Raw genomic sequence first — 13,604 nt, forward strand, 5'->3', positions numbered from 1 at the left:
ACACTCCTGTCGGTCTGTGAAGAAAATTAGACTCCCTTGAGGCATACAGTAAGCAGAATTCACTGAAAATAAAGCTGAATAAAACAAAAGTGGTGGTCTTTGGAAAAATAGAGAATAACTTCAAATAGCGCTTGCATGCCAAAGACGTGGAAGTGGTGAACTCCTGTAAATACCCAGAGCTGTCCTTCAGTAGGAATTTAAAGTAGGTTATCCATATGAGGAACGTTAAGCAGAAGTCCATGATGCAAGCAGGTTGTTTGGTAAAATTTACCCAGAAATATGGGGGCATGGCTCCTTAGACCACTAATGAAAGCCTTTGAAGGAAAAATACCCTGCTGCGATTATAGGGAGCAGAGGTACTTGCTCTTGACCCCTCTTGCTACTGGGACTGATGGAGGGAGCTGACCTCAGGAGGCTGTCGCTGCCACCTGGAACCATGTTCAGGGTATAAGGAGGGGATTGAATCTGGTTTTCTGTATTTTGCTGGAGAACCCCCGTGTTTTGAGATTTCTCAATAAGCCATCAGACGATAGCTAAGTTCCAGATGTTTCTAGATTGTGTTGGGAAGAAATGGTCTGTAGTGAAATAAAGTGGGCAAGGGAAGCAAGGGCCAGGATACATTTTTTTTTTGTTATTTTTTTTTAATGCATTCTCTTTAATGCATTCTCTTTGCATTACAATTGATACTTAGTCCCTTTTCCCCTGTAACCAAACTGAGAGAATCTCGGTGGAAAGGTTGGCGTTTTTTTTGGATCTAGCTTAATTGAGGGGGAAACTAAGCTTCACATTAAACACTCTTGGCCCACACATGCTTTTTCCCTATTCGGCCCAGGTACGAGACCTCTGACTAAGGAATGAAATCTTAAGTGAGAGTGGGGTGTATCCCAATCTTTACGACCCCTAAGTGGTTTAATGCTGTCCGGGATAGCAATGGATTTTGTATGTGCTCCCTGAAGGTAGAATGCTCCTTATCTCATGTATTCATGGACTGTGTTTTTTTTATATTTCTGCTCGTATCAAGTTTTTAAGACCTCTATTCTTAAAATACCAATCGCTGTCAATGTTGGAGGCAACAGGGCTTCTATCCGAAATGCACTATTGTGATGTTGCAGTAGGAATTGCACGTTTTATACTTATTGTTATGCAGAGTTTTAAGCATGTATTAGAATAAGTTGCGTTGCTCGGGGGGGGGGGTCCATGGGTTTTTAAGTTGATACTACGTTATAATTGTTCTATTGTTTTAGAATATTTTATGGAAACGTGTTCCAGTAAACTTTTTACCTACCTATAAAAACAGGTGTATTGGTGATAAATTGAGTTCTGCAGGCTAATTGTTGATCTTGGTTCCGCCGTCTCAGACAGCGCTATGCTGTGTTGTTTTTTTGTTGTTGTTTTTTTTACCACACAGAGACAATTTGTCATGTTCATGTACACTGATAAAACTGTTCATGAATTCATCAACACTGCCTTATCTCTGAACATTCTTCGAAGTTGGTAATGTGAAGCAGGTTTACGAAGAAGCAAGGAATATTCAGTACTGCACATGGGCGTAGGAAGTGTGGGGGATGCGGGGGATATATCCCCCCCAGATTTTGGAGGGTGGGAGACACGGGGGACGAAGGTGGGGGGGACAAGGGGACAAAACAATTTCCCCTTTTACATCTATTATTCAGAGGGCCATTAGCGCACAAAAGCGCTACTTATAACAGCCCTGTACCGACCATCCTCCAATCTGATGGGAACAGAATGAAGGTGAGTCAGGAGGCCCCCTGTGCCCTCTGCACTTTTGTTTGTCCTGTTTACAGCTGTGGGCATTAAGGGTGCTCATAAGAACAAAGGGCACGAGGAGGAGAAAAGAGTTTTGGATGATTACTGTCTGCATCACCTGCCGCCTTGAAGAGGAGCACTGCAGGAGGCCTTTAAGAGGAGCTGCAGGACAATGAGGAAGATCTAAAGTGGAAACAGAGTCACACTCAGCCTGGTGCCTGCAGGCTAGAAAGGAGACTCTGAAACACAATATTTGTATTTGACTAAGATCACACCAGTTGGTGAAACAGTGAAGTCGAGATTGGGCCCAGATTTGACCTTTTCACACAATTTAGCTATTAGAAGGGTACATTTTTCTAAGATTTTATCTAGGTAATGAAGGGCTTGATTATAGCATGGCACACAGGGAGAAGCGATATTTCATTTTGGGCTGTTATGCCTAGCATTATTATTTATGTTGTTATCATTACATACTTCAGCATATTGAAGTATATTATCTTTTCTCTATCTTTTCTTCACTGTACTCTGAAACAATCTACCCTATGCCACTGCACCCTACACCACTTTTCTCCACTCTGTGCTCCGTGCTACTCTACGCCACTGCAATCTATGCTGTACCACTCCACTCTACATCACTCTACTCTGCAGCACTCTACACTACGCCACTGCAATCTATGCTATTCTTCTTTAACCATTGTACACTACACCCCTGCACTCTGCCAGTGCACTCTTCACCACTTTACTCAAAACCAATGCACTCTATGCCAATCTACTCTGCACCACAGCACTCTCTTCCACTGCTTTCAATGCCACTGTACTCTGCGCCACAGCACTCTAGGCGACTGCACTCTATGCCACTCTACAATACACCACTGTACTCTGCGGCCCTCTAATCTGCAACACTGCACTCTGCCACTGAACTCCACGCCACTCTACTCTGCACCACTGCATTCAATGCCACTGTACTCTGTCCCACTGCACTCTTCTGCACCACGACACTCTAATCTACTCTACACCACTCCACTGTAGGAACTTCACTCTACTTTGAAATCATCTCCTCTATGACCCTGCAATCTACACAACTCCACTCTATTCTATGCCAGTCTAATCTACCCTGCACCACTCCAATGTACCCTGCGCCACTCCAATCTTCTCTGCAACGCTCTATGCTACTGCACTCTACATCACTATGCTCCACTCTGCAACAATCTACTCTTCACCACTATACTGTACTCTGCAGCAATCTACTCTATGCCACGGCACTCTATGCAGCTCTATTCTACTCTGCACCACTGTACTCTAAGCCACTCTTCTCTACTCTGCATCACTCTACATCACTGCACTCCACACCAATGCATTCTATGCCACTCTACTTTACACCACTGCCCTTTATGACACTCTACTCTGCACTCTGCCACTGAACTATACTCCTCTCTACTCTGCACCACGGCACTCTACTCTGCACCGCTCAACTATATGCCACTCTACTGCACTCTACACCAATGTATTATATGCCACTACACTCTATGCCACTCTACTCTGCATAACTGCACTCCACCCCTGCACTCTACACCAGTCTACTCTACCTTGCACCACTCCACTCTACCATGCACCGCATCACTCTGACACATCACTCTGAACCACTGCAATCTATGCTGTGCCACTCCAATCTGTGCTCCTCGACTCTTCACCACTCTACGCTACTACAATGTATGCTAAACCAATGCAGTCTTCGTCAATGCACTCTACACCACTTTACTCAAAACCAACACACTCTATACCAATCTACTTTGCACCACTGTACTCTATGCCACCTCACTCTAGACCACCCAACTCCACTCTACGACACTTCACTCTGACATTATACTCCATGATACTAGACTCTGACACTCTATTCCATTAAACTCTAACACTTTCTCCACTCTGTAACTCCCTATACGCCACTCCATTCCACTTTACTCCACTCTATGCCACTCCACACCACTCTATGCCACTTTAATCCACGATAATCTACTCAATGCCACTGCACAACCCTCTATGCCACTCCACTATACAACAATGTACTACGCTCAACAACACTCTACCCAACTTTCTCTACGCTAGTTCACGTTACTTTACTTCACTCTACTCCAGTTCACTCTTATTTATGCCTTTGCACTCTACGACACTCTACCACTCCACTTTCTGACACTCTATTACACTGTGACACTACTCCACTCTACTACTACTTTATGGCATTGGCGCTTGATTAGATATTCAGATCTCGATTGATTGCCTTGTCACTCATATGAGCCGTGAGTCAGATTTATCTTCGCCGTTTTGGTTACAAGCACTCTGTAACCCTTTTAACTCAAGCTTAACAAAGGCTTAGGATGATCCTGATACTTTTCTAGGGGATCGAAATATCATCGGCCAAAGTACCTTGACTTGAATTTGTGATATTGTACATAAGTTGGCATAAGCATAGGTACTATGAGCTAATGACTTCTTGATTCACTATTTGAGTCATTCATATAAAAGTGGGTGTATAAAAGCTTGTAACTCATTATTGTGGATGCTAACCTTGTAGGAAAGTAGCCTCTTTCTAGCTTGGTTACCCCCACATTTGGCCTGTTTGCCAGTGTGTTTGAGTGTGTCTACTGGGATCCTGCTAATCAGGACCCCAGTAGTTATGCTCTCTCCCTTAAATTATTGTTGTTGCATACTGGTAACCCAGTATTTCACCCACGATTGGCATACTGGTGCCCCCTTAAGTCCCTATTGTATTGTACTTGGGTACCCAGCGCATTGGGGTTCCAGGAGATCCTCATGGGCTGCAGCATTTCTTTTGCCACCCATAGGGACTCCATGCAAAGGCTTCTGCAGGACTGCCATTGCAGCCTGCGTGAAATGGTGCATGCACCCTTTCACTGCCAATTACACTGCACCAGGTTACTTATAGGTCACCTCTAGAGCAGGCGCTCCAGCCCTGAGGGCAGGGTGCAGAGTACCTGTGTGTGAGGGCACCCCTGCACTAGCAGAGGTGCCCCCCGACTTCCAGGACCATTTTCCCAGACTTCAGGAGTGCGGGGATGACATTTTACACTTGTACTGGAAATAGGTCACTCCCTATTCCCAGCTACATAATGGTAACTCCGAACATAGGTATGTTTGATATCAAACATGTTGGAATCATACCCCAATGCTTTTGCAAGCATTGGTTGTATGATTTCATGCACTCTGGGGGCTCCTTAGAGGACCCTCAGTATTGCCATTCCAGCCTTCAGAGGTTTTCCAGGCAGCCCCAGCTGCTGCCACCTCTCAGACAGGTTTCTGCCCTCCTGTTGCTTGAGAAGCTCAAGCCCAGGAAGGCAGAACAAAGGATTTCCTTTGGGGGAGGGGAGTTACACCCTCTCCCTTTGGAAATAGGTTTGAAAGGGGTAGCTTCCTTCCCCAGGCCACTGGAAATGCTTAGAAGGGCACATTTGGTGCCCTCCTTACATAATCCAGTCTAAACAGGATCAGGTACCCCCAGTCCATGCTCTGGCACGAAACTGGACAAAGGAAAGGGGAGTGACCACTCCCCTGTCCATCACCACCCCAGGTGTGGTGCTCAGAGCTCCTCCAGAGGGTCCCTGAGTTTTGCCATCTTGGATTCCAAGTTGGCAAGGACCTACGGGAGCATCTGAGTAGCCAGTGCCAGCAGGTGGTGTCAGAGCCGTCCTCTGATAGGTGCTTACCTATTTAGCTGACCAATCCTCCTTTCAGGGCTATTTAGGGTCTCTCCTTTGGTAGGTTCTTCAGATTCAGATTGCAAGACTCCAGCAGGGATCCTCTGCATCCTTTACTTCACCTTCTCACTGAAGAAACTGCATCTGGACCCTCCAGGAACTCCACAAACTGCAACAACGAAGCAAAGATGACTTCTGCAATATTGTAACTTCAGCTCCTGCCAGCAACTGAAGCTGTTTCCGGGTTGTGCATCCTCAGAGAACAGCCTGTCTTCAGTCTGCACCAGAAGAATGAATGAATCTCCCTTGGAGTGAAGGAGTCACTCCCCTGCTTCAGCAGGCACCTCTCTGCAACGATGACCATCTGCATGGGTCCCCTCTCCTGACGAGTTGCATGGATCCTGCATCACGGGTGGTAGACTGAAGTGGTCCCGATGGTCCTGACGTCCTACTGTCCAACTTTGGTGGAGGTAAGAGCTTGCCTTCTCACGCAAGACAGTACCCCGTGCACCACGTGTTTTTCAGTTGCCAAGGCGTGTGGCATCCTTCTATGAAATTCTTTGTGCACAATGTAGCTCCGGCCCCCAGCACTCCTTCCTGAGATGCACAGCTTCCTGAGTGGTTCTCTGGCGGTGTGGGATCCTTTGTTTTTGTGCTGCGCGGGCCTCCTTTTGCAACTCCATTTTCTCTGTGCTGGGGGACTCCTGTGTGCGCTGGCTGGTATTCTGTGGGCTCTCTGAGTTGCAGAGAGCCCCCTCTGACTCCTCCTCCAAGGTAGAGTCCACCTGGTCCCAGGCAGTGCCATTTTCCGCTAACCATGAGCTTTTCCTGTGCCAAGGCTTGTTGGTGGAATCCAGCGATGCAAACCAGACTGCAATTATCCATCCGGTGTGGGATATCATCTGCACCAACCACGAACTCGCATCCATCTTCTTGGGTGCAGTACTGACTTCACCAGTGGTTCTTCTTTTGCACCTTGATTTGGGTTAGCAGGGGCCCCTGTCCTCCCTGGACTCTTCTGTGCTTCTTGGACTTAGTCCCATTCTTCCACGGGTCTTTAGGTCTAGGAATCCACCCTTTGTGTCTTGAAGTATCTTCTGGTTCTTGCATTATCTTCTGTCTCATGTTCTTGTGTGTTCTAGGAAAGTTACTGTGATTTACTCCTGCTTTCCTGGGCTCTGAGGTGGGTTTTATTACTTACCTTTGGTGTTTTCTAATACTCCCAGCGCCCCTCTACACACCACACTTGCCTAGGTGGGAAACCGACATTCGCATTCCACTTTCTTAGTACATAGTTTGTGTTTCCCCTAGGCCCATTTCTAACCATTGTGATTTTCACTAATTGCACTGTTTTCTAACTGTTTTTATTGCTATTGCTGCATACTAGTGTATATAATTGGTGTATTACTTACCTCCTAAGGGAGTATAGTCTCTATGGTACTTTTGGCATTTGTGTCACTAAAATAAAGTACCTTTATAACACTGAGTATTTTCTTTCATGTGTGTGAGTACTGTGTGACTACGGTGGTATTGCATGAGTTTTGCATGTCTCCTAGATAAGACTTGACTACAGCCACCCCTAGAGAGCCTGGCATCTAGACACTGCCTACGTTTCACTAGTAAGGGATAATTGGACTTTGTATAAGGTGTAAGTACCATAGGTGCCCACTACAAACCAGGCCAGCCTCCTCCAAGCCACTGTACTATACAGGTTACTTTTTACATTTTTCTTGTAATTGGCGACATTGGGTCATCCAGATAACTTGTGTAATGCCAGAATACCAGTCTTTCTCGATTTCCCCTGTTGATGTTTTCCCACTACATTTGATCTTTTATATTTTGATTGAATAAATGCATAAAACATTCCATTTGCATACTACTTTAATATCATTGTTTATGGGAGTGGTGTTGCATTTTTTTCAAGCGACCCCTGTATCTTTAAAGTTAAGTTTACTGCTCCATTCTAGGGCGCTCTACTTACTCCATGATACTACGCCACACCAGTCGATGACACATCATTCTCCTTTATGCCATTAACTTTGAGCCATGCTGAATAGTAGTCTCACTAGTGTACAGGGTGGCTAAAACACATTGGCAAAGGCAATAGAACTTGCATAGGCGAGACCTATTGACTTTGCCAATGCTTGTTTATAGGGTATGAACTTTAAAGTGACTTGCAATATCCTTATGTACACAGGGGGTATTTTACACCACCAACTTTCCCACAAACCACTTAAAACCATAGTGCATAGCTTCTGTCATTCCAAGCTATTAAAGTAGAGCAGAAGAAAGAAAAGCAACAGTCAATTTTCTGGTTTAAACAGCTGCATTAATTATGCTCTGTGACCTGATCTGCCTTTTACCTTGGCTGCTAGCTCTGGCAGAAGGCATTGTAATGTCAGAACTCGACTGTAATAACCCTATCATAGTCATTTTCTGATGTCTTTTCTTTACAATCAGTGAATGTCTTTTCTTTACACGCTGTGAATTGGTGCATCACAAACAGCCGTTTCTAAAGAAATTAGTGACTGCAGTTTATACAGAGATTAGAGAATCCATGTTATATAGCCTGTAACTCCAAGAGCTTCTTCAGTTGAAATGCTCCTAGTTATGACTGATGTGGAGCTGAGCTTCCCAAGATCACACACAGGAGTAGAAGTGTTATTAGAACTCTGGTTTCCGAGCACAGTTTACAACTATTGTACCTAATCGCTTTTGATCTCTCCAGTGCGGTTCCAATTGCCATGAGGCGAAGGGCATGATGGGTGTGGGGCGCAAAGGGTATGTTCTTCCTTTTTACCCTCCTACCTTGATTTGCTTGGTGCATGAAGATGCAAGGTTAATCAACATGTTATTTTCATATTTGAGCTAATTACTTTGTGAATGTAAATAACAATAAAATATACTTTCAGACTGTGAAAACATGCCTTCCTTTCTCCCTATTTCACTTCCAATATATATATATATGTATATATATATATATTGTGTATATATATATGATTGTGTATATTTATCGGAGCCTGCAGTTTGTAAACAACGAGCGATATTTGTATAGGGTTGATTGAAAGTCCCCAATGCTGTCCCTGTCCCCCCAAGAAATGTATTGTCTCCTACGCCCCTGGTACTGCAGTGCCTTTTTTCATCTACTTGTATTTTACTCGTATCATTTTTACATGTACCATTTTATAATATCAGGTTTTATAATATCCATTACCTGTAACAAGCTCATGTTCTTTATTCACCACCAGTTTTTCCAGCTGCAGAAACCGATGTTTCTCTACCACGGCTGTAGTTCTCGTTGGCCAGGGGCTGTGCATGAACGGACTCGCGTCTTACTTCCTGCTTTTGAAGATCTGGTTTAGATGGGTACCTATGAAAACACATTGGAAAGTTTTTGAAAGTTATGGAAGTTGCGCGACGCTATCTATTTTTTCTTTAATCGAGATATATTTCTTGCCGTGTTAAGTAAACAAAGAAATAAGCTTGCGGTCCACCCTGCGTAAGTGTCTATTTGCAAATCGGAGTCGCGCGTGGTCTATGTAAAAAAGATCCCTGCACTCCTCCATTGGTTGTCCTTTTAGGGTCCCTGGGGGTCCATTCTTTCTATGAACGATCTACAGTCGAATCATCTGTGCTACCTTTGCAAATAGCACCCTTCGGTGTGCTAGATGTGCACAATATACTTTACTGGTCGTTTACTTTCAGTACACCCAGGGCCTCATCAACCGTATACATATTTCGTTTGCTCAGGGGAAAGCATTTTCTGTCCGCACACCCTCTGCCCGGGTGATGCGCGTGTGGTAATACCAGTCTGCGCCACCCTGCACCCAAACAGCCTAGAGACCCATTTGCAAAGCGGGCGCAGATTGTCGTCGCCGCCCCCCTTGGGCGCCGAACTCTGCATGTAAGCGACCCAGCAGCGGCCATGACTCCTGAATATTTCATGAACATTCAGAAAAACCTGCTCTTCAAGGTTTTTTTTTAGTTTGTGTTTTTAAAGTGGAATAAAAGAGCAACAGGAGGAGCGCGGCCAGAGCATTCCTTTCGGTAACGGCCCCATTAGGTGATTGCATTTTACGTATTTTCTTATTACCCACGTGCTAGCTTCCATCTATGCGGCCAAAGCAAATAGGACACCTCCCAGCCCTTAGCGCCTAGTTCAACACTGTCACCGTTGTGCTCGTAGACGTCATCCACAAAGGGGCTGTGCTCGACAGCGGGAGGAGGGATTTAACTTTCGGAACCGCCCTTCTTTGGCTCTCTGAACAGGCCTTCCTGGGAGCTGTTATAACTATATTATGGACAACGGAGCGTTTTAACCCGACAGTTGTCTGAAACGGGGGGCACTGGGCGCCTGCGCTCGTGTCAACCCATCGCTGCAAGGAATAGGTTGATTTGTGTTGTATTGTACTGCAACGTTTATGGAGCACTACTCCTGTGTGGGATGCTGAATCGCTTGCCTTCATGGGTGGCATGTAACAGTGTAGGGTGCGTGATTGGAAATGTGTTGTCTTTGTTTTGATCCTGCGTGGGAAGTGTTCCCACATTGTGCGTAATGTTATGTTACGCAGTTTCTTAGACTGCACTAGAAGGGTATCCTGGCACTGAGCAGGTGTAAGTGTAGACAGACCCAGGACCTAGTGGGACTACTCGAGAACCCAGGTCTTCAACTTCTTGCAGAATTCAAGGAGGAGGCTCTTATGTGTGGCCGCTGGTCATTCCGCGCTTCAGGAGCGATGCAGAAGGCTCAACGCTTATGGAGGTTTTGTGTGCAAATAGGAGTCAGGATGAGCGAAAGGTATACAAACTAATACCTATGTCAGGATCCGGCTTTGGTTTGCTCTGATTTTGTCAAAACCTTTTACATTACAAACATAAGCTAGATTAGGACAATATTTTCTCAGTCATAAACAACTGATAAACTTAAGACCTGTTGTATATAGAAATCACAAACTGTTAACTAGTGAGTTACATTTCTCTGCAATAGAAAATTAGTGTTTAGCCTTTAAATAGGCTATGGAGATACTCCAGTTTTTCACAACTTTTATGTTGTTTTAAAAAAAAATTAAACCCAACAATAAAGTAACGGTGCAGTGATGTATTTATCTTCAGTACGTACATCTCGTTAGATAGTGGTGTAGTTGATCTTAACATTTCGTGTTTTTATGTTGGACATCTAGTTCCAATATAGGCGGTATGTACATCATGAAACATTAGGCAGTCCTGTTACACAAAGTCTTCACCTTGGTACAAGAGTCCAAGCCCCTGAGCCATTCACTCACACAAGGATTTGTCAAGTTGCCAGTGGCGAGCAGTTTCTCCCTTCACCATCAGCATGCACCTTAAGGGCCCTCCCAAATGTCCATTATTCCCAGAATTTCTTATTTGGGATACGCTGTTACCAGTCTGCCTGCTACTTACTCAAGTCTGCAGTGTATTTGTGCCCAATAACCTTCAATTATAGGGCATTCCCATATTGTGTGAAAGAAGAAAGCTATTAGTGTTTTGCATCAATGACAGTTGTGCTTTGATTTCTACCCCATTTCCGAAGCCCTTTGGGGTTATATATTCTAATGAAGTGCTTAAAAAGTTCTCAGCACCGGAAACAACAAGCACAAAATAAGCACTGTGAGTAATGTAGTATCTTGGGTAATTAGCAATGCATGGTAAGGGTGAAAGTTATAATGAACTTAGGGCTTTAGTTATAGTTAATTGAAATAACTCTAAATATAACAGCTGAATTTCTACGATTTTGTATGTTTAAAATGTGAGCCTAACTATAACGTCCCTGTAAACTTTGGATTTTTTAAGTGAATGTCTGTTTTAAAAAAATTATATTTCTTAACTATAATGTCCCTGTGACCTTTGTTTTTTTCAGTGAATTTCTATGGTTTTTTAACAAAAAATAATTTTAATTACTATACGTTAATCCAATCACCACCGCACGCGGCATTCAGCCTTGTGGCCAACCCCTTAAAACCACTCAACCCTGCTCCATGCATGCCCTTTGACCGTGCAAGGCGGTGGTTGGGTCTCACCAGCAGTTAACACGAAATAACTCACTCCTCACAGTCACTGCATGACATACTGCGCTAAAAAAACCAAGGATGCAAACACCTACATCAAGGTTTACAGATAACTTTTCAAGGTCAAAATGCAGAGAAAAAAACATCAGCTTTGTCTTCAGCATGCATAACATTTTTTGGATGATTAGCGTTTTACAGAAGTGGAGCTTCAGCGTGAGCATCTGCTTTATTTAGATCTGTAAATGTTTCCCGCGGAGGTTTTAATTCTGTGAAATGATTATTGTGCCAGAATGAATCCTGCGTATTTATCCAAGTAGAGGCCAGCATCTTATGCAGAATGCATAAGTATTTTCTACTGGCTAATTAGTAAGTGCTACCTCATTGGGTAAATAATTGGAGCATCTCATACACTACAGCTCTGTGAAGGATGCAGAGGTAACGTCTCCAGTGATGTTGAGTGTCTGTTAATTTTCCATTGTGATTGTTCCTCGAGCGTCTTCATCGGATACATTTCTATGGTGGAACTGCACACAAAACACACTTGGGTGATTTGTACTTTACAGAAGCAAATGCTTCTGTTGTTTTTGCTTATTGCAAGGGAAAGCAGGAGGAACCTCAAGGCCCCTGTGGACCCATCCGACTCCCGATCTGTTGTAAATGCCGCTTCCTGTGCCCACGTGCAATACTTTCATCTCTTTCCCTGACCATATGTCTGTGGGCAGGTAAAGAGATGAAATCTCCACTTTCAGCAAGGGTGGGCATTTTTGACAGCTCTCCCTCGTTGAAAGTGGAGTGTTTGCTTTTGTTTGGCAGGAGGTGAAAATAAAAAAAACCTGCTCGCTGCCTAAATGTTGCTGCTGGGAATGGTCAGCAGACAACATGCAGGTGCTGCTGAACGTGTCCCTCTGCTTGAAAATGACACCGGGACAAGTTCAGCATATTTCTGTGGGGACCAACTTTTTAGGAGGGTGGACAGCATCTACTCTGTAGAAAATAGTAGGTGGACGCTGTCTACCCAGGTACACCCCCGGTGTGGAATATCCCACCCTCAGTGCACCTGCAGCCGCAATGACTCATCACTAAGGGATGCACCTCAGCTGTATCAACTTACAGCACCATCTTCGAGACAAGGGAGAGCTATACTGTATTATTTGGCTACTCTGCTATATAGAAAGCAGGAGCTCCATCATTTACACTGAAGACATCTGAGAAAACATTTGAATCTGACTCCATTGCAAAATATTTTTCCATACAAAATCAGCTAACGTTCAGGGTTCAAAAGTGTTCTTGGTTATTGCAATAATCTGAGGGTCTGACTGGCATTACGAAGTACGCCCATGTTTGAGTGGTATATGTTAAACAATTAAGCTAAAAGTCAAGAATCCTGCTTGCATGTTCTCCCCTGAAGTACCGACCCTGCTGCCTTTCACTTCTTCTGCATGTTGTGGACTTTCACAGCAATGATCCTTTGGTAGAGGAGCATCTCTAACCTTTCCTACCACAAACCACCCTTCGGAATCCCTCGGCCCTGACCCAGCACTCTGAGGTAAGGGAGCAGGTCCAGCCTTCACTCAGACAGCGTCCTGGGCCAAACTTAATTTGGCGCCCCATCTGATCCTCATTCCCCAACATTTTCCTAACTCCCCCTTACCACTGGCGATCCTAGTGGGAAGCCCTTTTGTATTCAGGCTTTGCCCCTTGACCCTCACCTTACTCGCCTATTCAGTTGCTAAATGAGAAGTAAGAGTCCATTGGATTGGGCGAGGGAGAATGAAGGAGGATTGGGGGAAAGGTAATGGGAGTGAGGATAGCAGAAGTATACAGCCTGCACTCTGAAACTAATTAACTCAACGGCAGCCGGGAATTAAGGCATCTTTCATGGCAGCTCAGGAGGTGATCCACAGATCTAACTGTAGGCGCCCGGGGCCTAGCTCGCCCATGCCAAAAGCTGGCCCCAAAAGGGAGCTATCCCTAAGTGGGACGAAACCACTGACAGTAAAAATAATATTTTGTCAATCGTAGCACTGTATTTACTTTCAAAGGAGGCTCTTAATGTGAGTTGTATGTATGTAGTAAATGTAAAGGTATGTGTACAGCAAAA

General features: G+C 44.5%; 1 protein-coding gene across 1 annotated transcript in view; it reads right to left on the reverse strand.

Moving 5' to 3' along the window:
- Nucleotides 1-13,604, reverse strand: part of SPMIP2 (sperm microtubule inner protein 2) — a 269,195-nt gene that overhangs the window by 4,802 nt on the left and 250,789 nt on the right. The window contains exon 4 of the mRNA XM_069243429.1: nt 8,692-8,847. Coding sequence (XP_069099530.1) covers nt 8,712-8,847 — 136 coding nt within the window. The 3' untranslated portion in view covers nt 8,692-8,711. The remainder of the gene's footprint in view (nt 1-8,691; nt 8,848-13,604) is intronic.

This window comes from Pleurodeles waltl, chromosome 1_2 (genome assembly GCF_031143425.1).
Source record: "Pleurodeles waltl isolate 20211129_DDA chromosome 1_2, aPleWal1.hap1.20221129, whole genome shotgun sequence".
In the NCBI taxonomy this organism is placed as follows: domain Eukaryota; kingdom Metazoa; phylum Chordata; class Amphibia; order Caudata; family Salamandridae; genus Pleurodeles; species Pleurodeles waltl.